The following is an 18,278-nucleotide window of genomic DNA, read 5'->3' as shown; positions in this document are numbered from 1 at the left end:
ACTAATGTGCAGAGCAATGATTTTTGGTGGCACCTCTCATTAGTGCAGATTATTCCACATATTGAATCTCTCTTCTTCCTTGCAGATGCCTCTTTCTAGACAAGGATGTGGATCTGAGCAGCTCTGTGCAGCTGAGCCCTCAAACTGCAACCCCTCTTCAGCAGGATGTTTCTTTCTTGGTGCCCGACGGCAGAGCGGCCGAAACTTTGCCTGCGTCCTGGCAGGACAGTCGGCGGGCTACATTGCTGCCACCCTGTCTTTGGATGGAACAGTGGTATGTTACGTTTTTACAGAGAGCACCATCAAATCTAAGCTTTAGCCAAACATGGAATTCGTATTGAGGTCATCTGAGTTATCTTTTCTGGTTTTCAACCACAGGGAAACAACGACACAACCTATGTCTGTGCAAACAACAACGGCAAAGTCAGATTCTTCAGCACCGTCCTCGTCAATGAGACGCTGATTGAAACAGAGGTGAGTTCCACCTGCCTCAGAGCAGAGGAGCCCGTAGAGCTGGGCGAGGACGTATTTGGTTCATTGGCTGTAGATGCTCTCGGGGAGAGGCCAAATTCAAAAAACAAACAAACAAAAAAGCCTCTTTCTTTGCTCTGCAGTTGCCCGTTAACTCAGTGAGGGGCCGAGTGAATGGAACGACAATCCAGTGCTCATTTTCTGCCACTACTTCCAAGTGCAACGTCTCAGACATCTTCTTTGACCCTCCTGGTCTCCACCGGATCTTTCAACAGCAGTAAGTGACCTTAAAAAAGCCACACATGATATGCTGCTTTAAAAGTGAAATGAGGCTGGAAGAAAAAAAAAAGAAAAGAAAGCAGATCAGTGACCTCTCTGCTGCTTGTCTTCCAGCTTCTGGTACACTGGGTGCCCCCACCACCAAATTAAGGAGCTCTGGTGTAAACTTGGCAAATCCCAACACCACCGTTGTCAATGATCTTTCCTTCAACGCCACCACCACGGCTCCCAACGTAACACCAAACATGACCACCGCTGCCCCACTGACGCCCAACATCACAGTCACACCTCTTGAGGTGAGTGAAGCCACAAAAGGAAATCATGAAATCTAATTAATGGAATATAACGGACACAGATCAGGAGTTGGATTTGGCTTCAGACTAGATGATCTTGACTCTGGACTTGACTTTAAACTTACTAATGTGCAGAGCAATGATTTTTGGTGGCACCTCTCATTAGTGCAGATTATTCCACATATTGAATCTCTCTTCTTCCTTGCAGATGCCTCTTTCTAGACAAGGATGTGGATCTGAGCAGCTCTGTGCAGCTGAGCCCTCAAACTGCAACCCCTCTTCAGCAGGATGTTTCTTTCTTGGTGCCCGACGGCAGAGCGGCCGAAACTTTGCCTGCGTCCTGGCAGGACAGTCGGCGGGCTACATTGCTGCCACCCTGTCTTTGGATGGAACAGTGGTATGTTACGTTTTTACAGAGAGCACCATCAAATCTAAGCTTTAGCCAAACATGGAATTCGTATTGAGGTCATCTGAGTTATCTTTTCTGGTTTTCAACCACAGGGAAACAACGACACAACCTATGTCTGTGCAAACAACAACGGCAAAGTCAGATTCTTCAGCACCGTCCTCGTCAATGAGACGCTGATTGAAACAGAGGTGAGTTCCACCTGCCTCAGAGCAGAGGAGCCCGTAGAGCTGGGCGAGGACGTATTTGGTTCCTTGGCTGTAGATGCTCTCGGGGAGAGGCCAAATTCAAAAAACAAACAAACAAAAAAGCCTCTTTCTTTGCTCTGCAGTTGCCCGTTAACTCAGTGAGGGGCCGAGTGAATGGAACGACAATCCAGTGCTCATTTTCTGCCACTACTCCAAGTGCAACGTCTCAGACATCTTCTTTGACCCTCCTGGTCTCCACCGGATCTTTCAACAGCAGTAAGTGACCTTAAAAAAGCCACACATGATATGCTGCTTTAAAAGTGAAATGAGGCTGGAAGAAAAAAAAAAGAAAAGAAAGCAGATCAGTGACCTCTCTGCTGCTTGTCTTCCAGCTTCTGGTACACTGGGTGCCCCCACCACCAAATTAAGGAGCTCTGGTGTAAACTTGGCAAATCCCAACACCACCGTTGTCAATGATCTTTCCTTCAACGCCACCACCACGGCTCCCAACGTAACACCAAACATGACCACCGCTGCCCCACTGACGCCCAACATCACAGTCACACCTCTTGAGGTGAGTGAAGCCACAAAAGGAAATCATGAAATCTAATTAATGGAATATAACGGACACAGATCAGGAGTTGGATTTGGCTTCAGACTAGATGATCTTGACTCTGGACTTTAAACTTACTAATGTGCAGAGCAATGATTTTTGGTGGCACCTCTCATTAGTGCAGATTATTCCACATATTGAATCTCTCTTCTTCCTTGCAGATGCCTCTTTCTAGACAAGGATGTGGATCTGAGCAGCTCTGTGCAGCTGAGCCCTCAAACTGCAACCCCTCTTCAGCAGGATGTTTCTTTCTTGGTGCCCGACGGCAGAGCGGCCGAAACTTTGCCTGCGTCCTGGCAGGACAGTCGGCGGGCTACATTGCTGCCACCCTGTCTTTGGATGGAACAGTGGTATGTTACGTTTTTACAGAGAGCACCATCAAATCTAAGCTTTAGCCAAACATGGAATTCGTATTGAGGTCATCTGAGTTATCTTTTCTGGTTTTCAACCACAGGGAAACAACGACACAACCTATGTCTGTGCAAACAACAACGGCAAAGTCAGATTCTTCAGCACCGTCCTCGTCAATGAGACGCTGATTGAAACAGAGGTGAGTTCCACCTGCCTCAGAGCAGAGGAGCCCGTAGAGCTGGGCGAGGACGTATTTGGTTCATTGGCTGTAGATGCTCTCGGGGAGAGGCCAAATTCAAAAAACAAACAAACAAAAAAGCCTCTTTCTTTGCTCTGCAGTTGCCCGTTAACTCAGTGAGGGGCCGAGTGAATGGAACGACAATCCAGTGCTCATTTTCTGCCACTACTTCCAAGTGCAACGTCTCAGACATCTTCTTTGACCCTCCTGGTCTCCACCGGATCTTTCAACAGCAGTAAGTGACCTTAAAAAAGCCACACATGATATGCTGCTTTAAAAGTGAAATGAGGCTGGAAGAAAAAAAAAAGAAAAGAAAGCAGATCAGTGACCTCTCTGCTGCTTGTCTTCCAGCTTCTGGTACACTGGGTGCCCCCACCACCAAATTAAGGAGCTCTGGTGTAAACTTGGCAAATCCCAACACCACCGTTGTCAATGATCTTTCCTTCAACGCCACCACCACGGCTCCCAACGTAACACCAAACATGACCACCGCTGCCCCACTGACGCCCAACATCACAGTCACACCTCTTGAGGTGAGTGAAGCCACAAAAGGAAATCATGAAATCTAATTAATGGAATATAACGGACACAGATCAGGAGTTGGATTTGGCTTCAGACTAGATGATCTTGACTCTGGACTTTAAACTTACTAATGTGCAGAGCAATGATTTTTGGTGGCACCTCTCATTAGTGCAGATTATTCCACATATTGAATCTCTCTTCTTCCTTGCAGATGCCTCTTTCTAGACAAGGATGTGGATCTGAGCAGCTCTGTGCAGCTGAGCCCTCAAACTGCAACCCCTCTTCAGCAGGATGTTTCTTTCTTGGTGCCCGACGGCAGAGCGGCCGAAACTTTGCCTGCGTCCTGGCAGGACAGTCGGCGGGCTACATTGCTGCCACCCTGTCTTTGGATGGAACAGTGGTATGTTACGTTTTTACAGAGAGCACCATCAAATCTAAGCTTTAGCCAAACATGGAATTCGTATTGAGGTCATCTGAGTTATCTTTTCTGGTTTTCAACCACAGGGAAACAACGACACAACCTATGTCTGTGCAAACAACAACGGCAAAGTCAGATTCTTCAGCACCGTCCTCGTCAATGAGACGCTGATTGAAACAGAGGTGAGTTCCACCTGCCTCAGAGCAGAGGAGCCCGTAGAGCTGGGCGAGGACGTATTTGGTTCCTTGGCTGTAGATGCTCTCGGGGAGAGGCCAAATTCAAAAAACAAACAAACAAAAAAGCCTCTTTCTTTGCTCTGCAGTTGCCCGTTAACTCAGTGAGGGGCCGAGTGAATGGAACGACAATCCAGTGCTCATTTTCTGCCACTATTCCAAGTGCAACGTCTCAGACATCTTCTTTGACCCTCCTGGTCTCCACCGGATCTTTCAACAGCAGTAAGTGACCTTAAAAAAGCCACACATGATATGCTGCTTTAAAAGTGAAATGAGGCTGGAAGAAAAAAAAAAAAAAAGAAAGCAGATCAGTGACCTCTCTGCTGCTTGTCTTCCAGCTTCTGGTACACTGGGTGCCCCCACCACCAAATTAAGGAGCTCTGGTGTAAACTTGGCAAATCCCAACACCACCGTTGTCAATGATCTTTCCTTCAACGCCACCACCACGGCTCCCAACGTAACACCAAACATGACCACCGCTGCCCCACTGACGCCCAACATCACAGTCACACCTCTTGAGGTGAGTGAAGCCACAAAAGGAAATCATGAAATCTAATTAATGGAATATAACGGACACAGATCAGGAGTTGGATTTGGCTTCAGACTAGATGATCTTGACTCTGGACTTTAAACTTACTAATGTGCAGAGCAATGATTTTTGGTGGCACCTCTCATTAGTGCAGATTATTCCACATATTGAATCTCTCTTCTTCCTTGCAGATGCCTCTTTCTAGACAAGGATGTGGATCTGAGCAGCTCTGTGCAGCTGAGCCCTCAAACTGCAACCCCTCTTCAGCAGGATGTTTCTTTCTTGGTGCCCGACGGCAGAGCGGCCGAAACTTTGCCTGCGTCCTGGCAGGACAGTCGGCGGGCTACATTGCTGCCACCCTGTCTTTGGATGGAACAGTGGTATGTTACGTTTTTACAGAGAGCACCATCAAATCTAAGCTTTAGCCAAACATGGAATTCGTATTGAGGTCATCTGAGTTATCTTTTCTGGTTTTCAACCACAGGGAAACAACGACACAACCTATGTCTGTGCAAACAACAACGGCAAAGTCAGATTCTTCAGCACCGTCCTCGTCAATGAGACGCTGATTGAAACAGAGGTGAGTTCCACCTGCCTCAGAGCAGAGGAGCCCGTAGAGCTGGGCGAGGACGTATTTGGTTCCTTGGCTGTAGATGCTCTCGGGGAGAGGCCAAATTCAAAAAACAAACAAACAAAAAAGCCTCTTTCTTTGCTCTGCAGTTGCCCGTTAACTCAGTGAGGGGCCGAGTGAATGGAACGACAATCCAGTGCTCATTTTCTGCCACTACTCCAAGTGCAACGTCTCAGACATCTTCTTTGACCCTCCTGGTCTCCACCGGATCTTTCAACAGCAGTAAGTGACCTTAAAAAAGCCACACATGATATGCTGCTTTAAAAGTGAAATGAGGCTGGAAGAAAAAAAAAAAAAAAAAAAGAAAGCAGATCAGTGACCTCTCTGCTGCTTGTCTTCCAGCTTCTGGTACACTGGGTGCCCCCACCACCAAATTAAGGAGCTCTGGTGTAAACTTGGCAAATCCCAACACCACCGTTGTCAATGATCTTTCCTTCAACGCCACCACCACGGCTCCCAACGTAACACCAAACATGACCACCGCTGCCCCACTGACGCCCAACATCACAGTCACACCTCTTGAGGTGAGTGAAGCCACAAAAGGAAATCATGAAATCTAATTAATGGAATATAACGGACACAGATCAGGAGTTGGATTTGGCTTCAGACTAGATGATCTTGACTCTGGACTTTAAACTTACTAATGTGCAGAGCAATGATTTTTGGTGGCACCTCTCATTAGTGCAGATTATTCCACATATTGAATCTCTCTTCTTCCTTGCAGATGCCTCTTTCTAGACAAGGATGTGGATCTGAGCAGCTCTGTGCAGCTGAGCCCTCAAACTGCAACCCCTCTTCAGCAGGATGTTTCTTTCTTGGTGCCCGACGGCAGAGCGGCCGAAACTTTGCCTGCGTCCTGGCAGGACAGTCGGCGGGCTACATTGCTGCCACCCTGTCTTTGGATGGAACAGTGGTATGTTACGTTTTTACAGAGAGCACCATCAAATCTAAGCTTTAGCCAAACATGGAATTCGTATTGAGGTCATCTGAGTTATCTTTTCTGGTTTTCAACCACAGGGAAACAACGACACAACCTATGTCTGTGCAAACAACAACGGCAAAGTCAGATTCTTCAGCACCGTCCTCGTCAATGAGACGCTGATTGAAACAGAGGTGAGTTCCACCTGCCTCAGAGCAGAGGAGCCCGTAGAGCTGGGCGAGGACGTATTTGGTTCCTTGGCTGTAGATGCTCTCGGGGAGAGGCCAAATTCAAAAAACAAACAAACAAAAAAGCCTCTTTCTTTGCTCTGCAGTTGCCCGTTAACTCAGTGAGGGGCCGAGTGAATGGAACGACAATCCAGTGCTCATTTTCTGCCACTATTCCAAGTGCAACGTCTCAGACATCTTCTTTGACCCTCCTGGTCTCCACCGGATCTTTCAACAGCAGTAAGTGACCTTAAAAAAGCCACACATGATATGCTGCTTTAAAAGTGAAATGAGGCTGGAAGAAAAAAAAAAGAAAAGAAAGCAGATCAGTGACCTCTCTGCTGCTTGTCTTCCAGCTTCTGGTACACTGGGTGCCCCCACCACCAAATTAAGGAGCTCTGGTGTAAACTTGGCAAATCCCAACACCACCGTTGTCAATGATCTTTCCTTCAACGCCACCACCACGGCTCCCAACGTAACACCAAACATGACCACCGCTGCCCCACTGACGCCCAACATCACAGTCACACCTCTTGAGGTGAGTGAAGCCACAAAAGGAAATCATGAAATCTAATTAATGGAATATAACGGACACAGATCAGGAGTTGGATTTGGCTTCAGACTAGATGATCTTGACTCTGGACTTTAAACTTACTAATGTGCAGAGCAATGATTTTTGGTGGCACCTCTCATTAGTGCAGATTATTCCACATATTGAATCTCTCTTCTTCCTTGCAGATGCCTCTTTCTAGACAAGGATGTGGATCTGAGCAGCTCTGTGCAGCTGAGCCCTCAAACTGCAACCCCTCTTCAGCAGGATGTTTCTTTCTTGGTGCCCGACGGCAGAGCGGCCGAAACTTTGCCTGCGTCCTGGCAGGACAGTCGGCGGGCTACATTGCTGCCACCCTGTCTTTGGATGGAACAGTGGTATGTTACGTTTTTACAGAGAGCACCATCAAATCTAAGCTTTAGCCAAACATGGAATTCGTATTGAGGTCATCTGAGTTATCTTTTCTGGTTTTCAACCACAGGGAAACAACGACACAACCTATGTCTGTGCAAACAACAACGGCAAAGTCAGATTCTTCAGCACCGTCCTTGTCAATGAGACGCTGATTGAAACAGAGGTGAGTTCCACCTGCCTCAGAGCAGAGGAGCCCGTAGAGCTGGGCGAGGACGTATTTGGTTCCTTGGCTGTAGATGCTCTCGGGGAGAGGCCAAATTCAAAAAACAAACAAACAAAAAAGCCTCTTTCTTTGCTCTGCAGTTGCCCGTTAACTCAGTGAGGGGCCGAGTGAATGGAACGACAATCCAGTGCTCATTTTCTGCCACTATTCCAAGTGCAACGTCTCAGACATCTTCTTTGACCCTCCTGGTCTCCACCGGATCTTTCAACAGCAGTAAGTGACCTTAAAAAAGCCACACATGATATGCTGCTTTAAAAGTGAAATGAGGCTGGAAGAAAAAAAAAAGAAAAGAAAGCAGATCAGTGACCTCTCTGCTGCTTGTCTTCCAGCTTCTGGTACACTGGGTGCCCCCACCACCAAATTAAGGAGCTCTGGTGTAAACTTGGCAAATCCCAACACCACCGTTGTCAATGATCTTTCCTTCAACGCCACCACCACGGCTCCCAACGTAACACCAAACATGACCACCGCTGCCCCACTGACGCCCAACATCACAGTCACACCTCTTGAGGTGAGTGAAGCCACAAAAGGAAATCATGAAATCTAATTAATGGAATATAACGGACACAGATCAGGAGTTGGATTTGGCTTCAGACTAGATGATCTTGACTCTGGACTTTAAACTTACTAATGTGCAGAGCAATGATTTTTGGTGGCACCTCTCATTAGTGCAGATTATTCCACATATTGAATCTCTCTTCTTCCTTGCAGATGCCTCTTTCTAGACAAGGATGTGGATCTGAGCAGCTCTGTGCAGCTGAGCCCTCAAACTGCAACCCCTCTTCAGCAGGATGTTTCTTTCTTGGTGCCCGACGGCAGAGCGGCCGAAACTTTGCCTGCGTCCTGGCAGGACAGTCGGCGGGCTACATTGCTGCCACCCTGTCTTTGGATGGAACAGTGGTATGTTACGTTTTTACAGAGAGCACCATCAAATCTAAGCTTTAGCCAAACATGGAATTCGTATTGAGGTCATCTGAGTTATCTTTTCTGGTTTTCAACCACAGGGAAACAACGACACAACCTATGTCTGTGCAAACAACAACGGCAAAGTCAGATTCTTCAGCACCGTCCTCGTCAATGAGACGCTGATTGAAACAGAGGTGAGTTCCACCTGCCTCAGAGCAGAGGAGCCCGTAGAGCTGGGCGAGGACGTATTTGGTTCATTGGCTGTAGATGCTCTCGGGGAGAGGCCAAATTCAAAAAACAAACAAACAAAAAAGCCTCTTTCTTTGCTCTGCAGTTGCCCGTTAACTCAGTGAGGGGCCGAGTGAATGGAACGACAATCCAGTGCTCATTTTCTGCCACTATTCCAAGTGCAACGTCTCAGACATCTTCTTTGACCCTCCTGGTCTCCACCGGATCTTTCAACAGCAGTAAGTGACCTTAAAAAAGCCACACATGATATGCTGCTTTAAAAGTGAAATGAGGCTGGAAGAAAAAAAAAAGAAAAGAAAGCAGATCAGTGACCTCTCTGCTGCTTGTCTTCCAGCTTCTGGTACACTGGGTGCCCCCACCACCAAATTAAGGAGCTCTGGTGTAAACTTGGCAAATCCCAACACCACCGTTGTCAATGATCTTTCCTTCAACGCCACCACCACGGCTCCCAACGTAACACCAAACATGACCACCGCTGCCCCACTGACGCCCAACATCACAGTCACACCTCTTGAGGTGAGTGAAGCCACAAAAGGAAATCATGAAATCTAATTAATGGAATATAACGGACACAGATCAGGAGTTGGATTTGGCTTCAGACTAGATGATCTTGACTCTGGACTTTAAACTTACTAATGTGCAGAGCAATGATTTTTGGTGGCACCTCTCATTAGTGCAGATTATTCCACATATTGAATCTCTCTTCTTCCTTGCAGATGCCTCTTTCTAGACAAGGATGTGGATCTGAGCAGCTCTGTGCAGCTGAGCCCTCAAACTGCAACCCCTCTTCAGCAGGATGTTTCTTTCTTGGTGCCCGACGGCAGAGCGGCCGAAACTTTGCCTGCGTCCTGGCAGGACAGTCGGCGGGCTACATTGCTGCCACCCTGTCTTTGGATGGAACAGTGGTATGTTACGTTTTTACAGAGAGCACCATCAAATCTAAGCTTTAGCCAAACATGGAATTCGTATTGAGGTCATCTGAGTTATCTTTTCTGGTTTTCAACCACAGGGAAACAACGACACAACCTATGTCTGTGCAAACAACAACGGCAAAGTCAGATTCTTCAGCACCGTCCTCGTCAATGAGACGCTGATTGAAACAGAGGTGAGTTCCACCTGCCTCAGAGCAGAGGAGCCCGTAGAGCTGGGCGAGGACGTATTTGGTTCCTTGGCTGTAGATGCTCTCGGGGAGAGGCCAAATTCAAAAAACAAACAAACAAAAAAGCCTCTTTCTTTGCTCTGCAGTTGCCCGTTAACTCAGTGAGGGGCCGAGTGAATGGAACGACAATCCAGTGCTCATTTTCTGCCACTATTCCAAGTGCAACGTCTCAGACATCTTCTTTGACCCTCCTGGTCTCCACCGGATCTTTCAACAGCAGTAAGTGACCTTAAAAAAGCCACACATGATATGCTGCTTTAAAAGTGAAATGAGGCTGGAAGAAAAAAAAAAAAAAAGAAAGCAGATCAGTGACCTCTCTGCTGCTTGTCTTCCAGCTTCTGGTACACTGGGTGCCCCCACCACCAAATTAAGGAGCTCTGGTGTAAACTTGGCAAATCCCAACACCACCGTTGTCAATGATCTTTCCTTCAACGCCACCACCACGGCTCCCAACGTAACACCAAACATGACCACCGCTGCCCCACTGACGCCCAACATCACAGTCACACCTCTTGAGGTGAGTGAAGCCACAAAAGGAAATCATGAAATCTAATTAATGGAATATAACGGACACAGATCAGGAGTTGGATTTGGCTTCAGACTAGATGATCTTGACTCTGGACTTTAAACTTACTAATGTGCAGAGCAATGATTTTTGGTGGCACCTCTCATTAGTGCAGATTATTCCACATATTGAATCTCTCTTCTTCCTTGCAGATGCCTCTTTCTAGACAAGGATGTGGATCTGAGCAGCTCTGTGCAGCTGAGCCCTCAAACTGCAACCCCTCTTCAGCAGGATGTTTCTTTCTTGGTGCCCGACGGCAGAGCGGCCGAAACTTTGCCTGCGTCCTGGCAGGACAGTCGGCGGGCTACATTGCTGCCACCCTGTCTTTGGATGGAACAGTGGTATGTTACGTTTTTACAGAGAGCACCATCAAATCTAAGCTTTAGCCAAACATGGAATTCGTATTGAGGTCATCTGAGTTATCTTTTCTGGTTTTCAACCACAGGGAAACAACGACACAACCTATGTCTGTGCAAACAACAACGGCAAAGTCAGATTCTTCAGCACCGTCCTCGTCAATGAGACGCTGATTGAAACAGAGGTGAGTTCCACCTGCCTCAGAGCAGAGGAGCCCGTAGAGCTGGGCGAGGACGTATTTGGTTCCTTGGCTGTAGATGCTCTCGGGGAGAGGCCAAATTCAAAAAACAAACAAACAAAAAAGCCTCTTTCTTTGCTCTGCAGTTGCCCGTTAACTCAGTGAGGGGCCGAGTGAATGGAACGACAATCCAGTGCTCATTTTCTGCCACTATTCCAAGTGCAACGTCTCAGACATCTTCTTTGACCCTCCTGGTCTCCACCGGATCTTTCAACAGCAGTAAGTGACCTTAAAAAAGCCACACATGATATGCTGCTTTAAAAGTGAAATGAGGCTGGAAGAAAAAAAAAAGAAAAGAAAGCAGATCAGTGACCTCTCTGCTGCTTGTCTTCCAGCTTCTGGTACACTGGGTGCCCCCACCACCAAATTAAGGAGCTCTGGTGTAAACTTGGCAAATCCCAACACCACCGTTGTCAATGATCTTTCCTTCAACGCCACCACCACGGCTCCCAACGTAACACCAAACATGACCACCGCTGCCCCACTGACGCCCAACATCACAGTCACACCTCTTGAGGTGAGTGAAGCCACAAAAGGAAATCATGAAATCTAATTAATGGAATATAACGGACACAGATCAGGAGTTGGATTTGGCTTCAGACTAGATGATCTTGACTCTGGACTTTAAACTTACTAATGTGCAGAGCAATGATTTTTGGTGGCACCTCTCATTAGTGCAGATTATTCCACATATTGAATCTCTCTTCTTCCTTGCAGATGCCTCTTTCTAGACAAGGATGTGGATCTGAGCAGCTCTGTGCAGCTGAGCCCTCAAACTGCAACCCCTCTTCAGCAGGATGTTTCTTTCTTGGTGCCCGACGGCAGAGCGGCCGAAACTTTGCCTGCGTCCTGGCAGGACAGTCGGCGGGCTACATTGCTGCCACCCTGTCTTTGGATGGAACAGTGGTATGTTACGTTTTTACAGAGAGCACCATCAAATCTAAGCTTTAGCCAAACATGGAATTCGTATTGAGGTCATCTGAGTTATCTTTTCTGGTTTTCAACCACAGGGAAACAACGACACAACCTATGTCTGTGCAAACAACAACGGCAAAGTCAGATTCTTCAGCACCGTCCTCGTCAATGAGACGCTGATTGAAACAGAGGTGAGTTCCACCTGCCTCAGAGCAGAGGAGCCCGTAGAGCTGGGCGAGGACGTATTTGGTTCCTTGGCTGTAGATGCTCTCGGGGAGAGGCCAAATTCAAAAAACAAACAAACAAAAAAGCCTCTTTCTTTGCTCTGCAGTTGCCCGTTAACTCAGTGAGGGGCCGAGTGAATGGAACGACAATCCAGTGCTCATTTTCTGCCACTATTCCAAGTGCAACGTCTCAGACATCTTCTTTGACCCTCCTGGTCTCCACCGGATCTTTCAACAGCAGTAAGTGACCTTAAAAAAGCCACACATGATATGCTGCTTTAAAAGTGAAATGAGGCTGGAAGAAAAAAAAAGAAAAGAAAGCAGATCAGTGACCTCTCTGCTGCTTGTCTTCCAGCTTCTGGTACACTGGGTGCCCCCACCACCAAATTAAGGAGCTCTGGTGTAAACTTGGCAAATCCCAACACCACCGTTGTCAATGATCTTTCCTTCAACGCCACCACCACGGCTCCCAACGTAACACCAAACATGACCACCGCTGCCCCACTGACGCCCAACATCACAGTCACACCTCTTGAGGTGAGTGAAGCCACAAAAGGAAATCATGAAATCTAATTAATGGAATATAACGGACACAGATCAGGAGTTGGATTTGGCTTCAGACTAGATGATCTTGACTCTGGACTTTAAACTTACTAATGTGCAGAGCAATGATTTTTGGTGGCACCTCTCATTAGTGCAGATTATTCCACATATTGAATCTCTCTTCTTCCTTGCAGATGCCTCTTTCTAGACAAGGATGTGGATCTGAGCAGCTCTGTGCAGCTGAGCCCTCAAACTGCAACCCCTCTTCAGCAGGATGTTTCTTTCTTGGTGCCCGACGGCAGAGCGGCCGAAACTTTGCCTGCGTCCTGGCAGGACAGTCGGCGGGCTACATTGCTGCCACCCTGTCTTTGGATGGAACAGTGGTATGTTACGTTTTTACAGAGAGCACCATCAAATCTAAGCTTTAGCCAAACATGGAATTCGTATTGAGGTCATCTGAGTTATCTTTTCTGGTTTTCAACCACAGGGAAACAACGACACAACCTATGTCTGTGCAAACAACAACGGCAAAGTCAGATTCTTCAGCACCGTCCTCGTCAATGAGACGCTGATTGAAACAGAGGTGAGTTCCACCTGCCTCAGAGCAGAGGAGCCCGTAGAGCTGGGCGAGGACGTATTTGGTTCCTTGGCTGTAGATGCTCTCGGGGAGAGGCCAAATTCAAAAAACAAACAAACAAAAAAGCCTCTTTCTTTGCTCTGCAGTTGCCCGTTAACTCAGTGAGGGGCCGAGTGAATGGAACGACAATCCAGTGCTCATTTTCTGCCACTATTCCAAGTGCAACGTCTCAGACATCTTCTTTGACCCTCCTGGTCTCCACCGGATCTTTCAACAGCAGTAAGTGACCTTAAAAAAGCCACACATGATATGCTGCTTTAAAAGTGAAATGAGGCTGGAAGAAAAAAAAAAGAAAAGAAAGCAGATCAGTGACCTCTCTGCTGCTTGTCTTCCAGCTTCTGGTACACTGGGTGCCCCCACCACCAAATTAAGGAGCTCTGGTGTAAACTTGGCAAATCCCAACACCACCGTTGTCAATGATCTTTCCTTCAACGCCACCACCACGGCTCCCAACGTAACACCAAACATGACCACCGCTGCCCCACTGACGCCCAACATCACAGTCACACCTCTTGAGGTGAGTGAAGCCACAAAAGGAAATCATGAAATCTAATTAATGGAATATAACGGACACAGATCAGGAGTTGGATTTGGCTTCAGACTAGATGATCTTGACTCTGGACTTTAAACTTACTAATGTGCAGAGCAATGATTTTTGGTGGCACCTCTCATTAGTGCAGATTATTCCACATATTGAATCTCTCTTCTTCCTTGCAGATGCCTCTTTCTAGACAAGGATGTGGATCTGAGCAGCTCTGTGCAGCTGAGCCCTCAAACTGCAACCCCTCTTCAGCAGGATGTTTCTTTCTTGGTGCCCGACGGCAGAGCGGCCGAAACTTTGCCTGCGTCCTGGCAGGACAGTCGGCGGGCTACATTGCTGCCACCCTGTCTTTGGATGGAACAGTGGTATGTTACGTTTTTACAGAGAGCACCATCAAATCTAAGCTTTAGCCAAACATGGAATTCGTATTGAGGTCATCTGAGTTATCTTTTCTGGTTTTCAACCACAGGGAAACAACGACACAACCTATGTCTGTGCAAACAACAACGGCAAAGTCAGATTCTTCAGCACCGTCCTCGTCAATGAGACGCTGATTGAAACAGAGGTGAGTTCCACCTGCCTCAGAGCAGAGGAGCCCGTAGAGCTGGGCGAGGACGTATTTGGTTCCTTGGCTGTAGATGCTCTCGGGGAGAGGCCAAATTCAAAAAACAAACAAACAAAAAAGCCTCTTTCTTTGCTCTGCAGTTGCCCGTTAACTCAGTGAGGGGCCGAGTGAATGGAACGACAATCCAGTGCTCATTTTCTGCCACTACTCCAAGTGCAACGTCTCAGACATCTTCTTTGACCCTCCTGGTCTCCACCGGATCTTTCAACAGCAGTAAGTGACCTTAAAAAAGCCACACATGATATGCTGCTTTAAAAGTGAAATGAGGCTGGAAGAAAAAAAAAAAAAAAAAAAAGAAAGCAGATCAGTGACCTCTCTGCTGCTTGTCTTCCAGCTTCTGGTACACTGGGTGCCCCCACCACCAAATTAAGGAGCTCTGGTGTAAACTTGGCAAATCCCAACACCACCGTTGTCAATGATCTTTCCTTCAACGCCACCACCACGGCTCCCAACGTAACACCAAACATGACCACCGCTGCCCCACTGACGCCCAACATCACAGTCACACCTCTTGAGGTGAGTGAAGCCACAAAAGGAAATCATGAAATCTAATTAATGGAATATAACGGACACAGATCAGGAGTTGGATTTGGCTTCAGACTAGATGATCTTGACTCTGGACTTTAAACTTACTAATGTGCAGAGCAATGATTTTTGGTGGCACCTCTCATTAGTGCAGATTATTCCACATATTGAATCTCTCTTCTTCCTTGCAGATGCCTCTTTCTAGACAAGGATGTGGATCTGAGCAGCTCTGTGCAGCTGAGCCCTCAAACTGCAACCCCTCTTCAGCAGGATGTTTCTTTCTTGGTGCCCGACGGCAGAGCGGCCGAAACTTTGCCTGCGTCCTGGCAGGACAGTCGGCGGGCTACATTGCTGCCACCCTGTCTTTGGATGGAACAGTGGTATGTTACGTTTTTACAGAGAGCACCATCAAATCTAAGCTTTAGCCAAACATGGAATTCGTATTGAGGTCATCTGAGTTATCTTTTCTGGTTTTCAACCACAGGGAAACAACGACACAACCTATGTCTGTGCAAACAACAACGGCAAAGTCAGATTCTTCAGCACCGTCCTCGTCAATGAGACGCTGATTGAAACAGAGGTGAGTTCCACCTGCCTCAGAGCAGAGGAGCCCGTAGAGCTGGGCGAGGACGTATTTGGTTCATTGGCTGTAGATGCTCTCGGGGAGAGGCCAAATTCAAAAAACAAACAAACAAAAAAGCCTCTTTCTTTGCTCTGCAGTTGCCCGTTAACTCAGTGAAGGGCCGAGTGAATGGAACGACAATCCAGTGCTCATTTTCTGCCACTACTCCAAGTGCAACGTCTCAGACATCTTCTTTGACCCTCCTGGTCTCCACCGGATCTTTCAACAGCAGTAAGTGACCTTAAAAAAGCCACACATGATATGCTGCTTTAAAAGTGAAATGAGGCTGGAAGAAAAAAAAAAAAAAAAAAAGAAAGCAGATCAGTGACCTCTCTGCTGCTTGTCTTCCAGCTTCTGGTACACTGGGTGCCCCCACCACCAAATTAAGGAGCTCTGGTGTAAACTTGGCAAATCCCAACACCACCGTTGTCAATGATCTTTCCTTCAACGCCACCACCACGGCTCCCAACGTAACACCAAACATGACCACCGCTGCCCCACTGACGCCCAACATCACAGTCACACCTCTTGAGGTGAGTGAAGCCACAAAAGGAAATCATGAAATCTAATTAATGGAATATAACGGACACAGATCAGGAGTTGGATTTGGCTTCAGACTAGATGATCTTGACTCTGGACTTTAAACTTACTAATGTGCAGAGCAATGATTTTTGGTGGCACCTCTCATTAGTGCAGATTATTCCACATATTGAATCTCTCTTCTTCCTTGCAGATGCCTCTTTCTAGACAAGGATGTGGATCTGAGCAGCTCTGTGCAGCTGAGCCCTCAAACTGCAACCCCTCTTCAGCAGGATGTTTCTTTCTTGGTGCCCGACGGCAGAGCGGCCGAAACTTTGCCTGCGTCCTGGCAGGACAGTCGGCGGGCTACATTGCTGCCACCCTGTCTTTGGATGGAACAGTGGTATGTTACGTTTTTACAGAGAGCACCATCAAATCTAAGCTTTAGCCAAACATGGAATTCGTATTGAGGTCATCTGAGTTATCTTTTCTGGTTTTCAACCACAGGGAAACAACGACACAACCTATGTCTGTGCAAACAACAACGGCAAAGTCAGATTCTTCAGCACCGTCCTCGTCAATGAGACGCTGATTGAAACAGAGGTGAGTTCCACCTGCCTCAGAGCAGAGGAGCCCGTAGAGCTGGGCGAGGACGTATTTGGTTCATTGGCTGTAGATGCTCTCGGGGAGAGGCCAAATTCAAAAAACAAACAAACAAAAAAGCCTCTTTCTTTGCTCTGCAGTTGCCCGTTAACTCAGTGAGGGGCCGAGTGAATGGAACGACAATCCAGTGCTCATTTTCTGCCACTATTCCAAGTGCAACGTCTCAGACATCTTCTTTGACCCTCCTGGTCTCCACCGGATCTTTCAACAGCAGTAAGTGACCTTAAAAAAGCCACACATGATATGCTGCTTTAAAAGTGAAATGAGGCTGGAAGAAAAAAAAAAGAAAAGAAAGCAGATCAGTGACCTCTCTGCTGCTTGTCTTCCAGCTTCTGGTACACTGGGTGCCCCCACCACCAAATTAAGGAGCTCTGGTGTAAACTTGGCAAATCCCAACACCACCGTTGTCAATGATCTTTCCTTCAACGCCACCACCACGGCTCCCAACGTAACACCAAACATGACCACCGCTGCCCCACTGACGCCCAACATCACAGTCACACCTCTTGAGGTGAGTGAAGCCACAAAAGGAAATCATGAAATCTAATTAATGGAATATAACGGACACAGATCAGGAGTTGGATTTGGCTTCAGACTAGATGATCTTGACTCTGGACTTTAAACTTACTAATGTGCAGAGCAATGATTTTTGGTGGCACCTCTCATTAGTGCAGATTATTCCACATATTGAATCTCTCTTCTTCCTTGCAGATGCCTCTTTCTAGACAAGGATGTGGATCTGAGCAGCTCTGTGCAGCTGAGCCCTCAAACTGCAACCCCTCTTCAGCAGGATGTTTCTTTCTTGGTGCCCGACGGCAGAGCGGCCGAAACTTTGCCTGCGTCCTGGCAGGACAGTCGGCGGGCTACATTGCTGCCACCCTGTCTTTGGATGGAACAGTGGTATGTTACGTTTTTACAGAGAGCACCATCAAATCTAAGCTTTAGCCAAACATGGAATTCGTATTGAGGTCATCTGAGTTATCTTTTCTGGTTTTCAACCACAGGGAAACAACGACACAACCTATGTCTGTGCAAACAACAACGGCAAAGTCAGATTCTTCAGCACCGTCCTTGTCAATGAGACGCTGATTGAAACAGAGGTGAGTTCCACCTGCCTCAGAGCAGAGGAGCCCGTAGAGCTGGGCGAGGACGTATTTGGTTCATTGGCTGTAGATGCTCTCGGGGAGAGGCCAAATTCAAAAAACAAACAAACAAAAAAGCCTCTTTCTTTGCTCTGCAGTTGCCCGTTAACTCAGTGAGGGGCCGAGTGAATGGAACGACAATCCAGTGCTCATTTTCTGCCACTATTCCAAGTGCAACGTCTCAGACATCTTCTTTGACCCTCCTGGTCTCCACCGGATCTTTCAACAGCAGTAAGTGACCTTAAAAAAGCCACACATGATATGCTGCTTTAAAAGTGAAATGAGGCTGGAAGAAAAAAAAAAAAAAAAAAAGAAAGCAGATCAGTGACCTCTCTGCTGCTTG

At 47.2% G+C, this 18,278-nt stretch overlaps 1 protein-coding gene across 1 annotated transcript in view; it reads left to right on the top strand.

The window, feature by feature from the left end:
- The window catches only part of LOC115059258 (uncharacterized), a 37,761-nt gene that overhangs the window by 15,725 nt on the left and 3,758 nt on the right, over positions 1–18,278 (top strand). The window contains exons 23-85 of the mRNA XM_029526921.1: positions 86–274; positions 379–474; positions 615–723; positions 865–1,046; positions 1,252–1,440; positions 1,545–1,691; positions 1,781–1,913; positions 2,030–2,211; positions 2,412–2,600; positions 2,705–2,889; positions 2,989–3,074; positions 3,191–3,372; positions 3,573–3,761; positions 3,866–3,961; positions 4,102–4,234; positions 4,351–4,532; positions 4,733–4,921; positions 5,026–5,121; positions 5,262–5,394; positions 5,515–5,696; positions 5,897–6,085; positions 6,190–6,285; positions 6,426–6,558; positions 6,675–6,856; positions 7,057–7,245; positions 7,350–7,445; positions 7,586–7,718; positions 7,835–8,016; positions 8,217–8,405; positions 8,510–8,605; positions 8,746–8,878; positions 8,995–9,176; positions 9,377–9,565; positions 9,670–9,765; positions 9,906–10,038; positions 10,155–10,336; positions 10,537–10,725; positions 10,830–10,925; positions 11,066–11,198; positions 11,315–11,496; positions 11,697–11,885; positions 11,990–12,085; positions 12,226–12,358; positions 12,474–12,655; positions 12,856–13,044; positions 13,149–13,244; positions 13,385–13,517; positions 13,634–13,815; positions 14,016–14,204; positions 14,309–14,404; positions 14,545–14,677; positions 14,799–14,980; positions 15,181–15,369; positions 15,474–15,569; positions 15,710–15,842; positions 15,963–16,144; positions 16,345–16,533; positions 16,638–16,733; positions 16,874–17,006; positions 17,123–17,304; positions 17,505–17,693; positions 17,798–17,893; positions 18,034–18,166. Of these exons, the coding sequence (XP_029382781.1) occupies positions 86–274; positions 379–474; positions 615–723; positions 865–1,046; positions 1,252–1,440; positions 1,545–1,691; positions 1,781–1,913; positions 2,030–2,211; positions 2,412–2,600; positions 2,705–2,889; positions 2,989–3,074; positions 3,191–3,372; positions 3,573–3,761; positions 3,866–3,961; positions 4,102–4,234; positions 4,351–4,532; positions 4,733–4,921; positions 5,026–5,121; positions 5,262–5,394; positions 5,515–5,696; positions 5,897–6,085; positions 6,190–6,285; positions 6,426–6,558; positions 6,675–6,856; positions 7,057–7,245; positions 7,350–7,445; positions 7,586–7,718; positions 7,835–8,016; positions 8,217–8,405; positions 8,510–8,605; positions 8,746–8,878; positions 8,995–9,176; positions 9,377–9,565; positions 9,670–9,765; positions 9,906–10,038; positions 10,155–10,336; positions 10,537–10,725; positions 10,830–10,925; positions 11,066–11,198; positions 11,315–11,496; positions 11,697–11,885; positions 11,990–12,085; positions 12,226–12,358; positions 12,474–12,655; positions 12,856–13,044; positions 13,149–13,244; positions 13,385–13,517; positions 13,634–13,815; positions 14,016–14,204; positions 14,309–14,404; positions 14,545–14,677; positions 14,799–14,980; positions 15,181–15,369; positions 15,474–15,569; positions 15,710–15,842; positions 15,963–16,144; positions 16,345–16,533; positions 16,638–16,733; positions 16,874–17,006; positions 17,123–17,304; positions 17,505–17,693; positions 17,798–17,893; positions 18,034–18,166 (9,487 nt within the window). The remainder of the gene's footprint in view (positions 1–85; positions 275–378; positions 475–614; positions 724–864; positions 1,047–1,251; positions 1,441–1,544; positions 1,692–1,780; positions 1,914–2,029; positions 2,212–2,411; positions 2,601–2,704; positions 2,890–2,988; positions 3,075–3,190; positions 3,373–3,572; positions 3,762–3,865; positions 3,962–4,101; positions 4,235–4,350; positions 4,533–4,732; positions 4,922–5,025; positions 5,122–5,261; positions 5,395–5,514; positions 5,697–5,896; positions 6,086–6,189; positions 6,286–6,425; positions 6,559–6,674; positions 6,857–7,056; positions 7,246–7,349; positions 7,446–7,585; positions 7,719–7,834; positions 8,017–8,216; positions 8,406–8,509; positions 8,606–8,745; positions 8,879–8,994; positions 9,177–9,376; positions 9,566–9,669; positions 9,766–9,905; positions 10,039–10,154; positions 10,337–10,536; positions 10,726–10,829; positions 10,926–11,065; positions 11,199–11,314; positions 11,497–11,696; positions 11,886–11,989; positions 12,086–12,225; positions 12,359–12,473; positions 12,656–12,855; positions 13,045–13,148; positions 13,245–13,384; positions 13,518–13,633; positions 13,816–14,015; positions 14,205–14,308; positions 14,405–14,544; positions 14,678–14,798; positions 14,981–15,180; positions 15,370–15,473; positions 15,570–15,709; positions 15,843–15,962; positions 16,145–16,344; positions 16,534–16,637; positions 16,734–16,873; positions 17,007–17,122; positions 17,305–17,504; positions 17,694–17,797; positions 17,894–18,033; positions 18,167–18,278) is intronic.

Source organism: Echeneis naucrates, chromosome 18 (genome assembly GCF_900963305.1).
Source record: "Echeneis naucrates chromosome 18, fEcheNa1.1, whole genome shotgun sequence".
Lineage (NCBI taxonomy): Eukaryota > Metazoa > Chordata > Actinopteri > Carangiformes > Echeneidae > Echeneis > Echeneis naucrates.
This window is presented reverse-complemented; position numbering and strand designations above follow the sequence as displayed.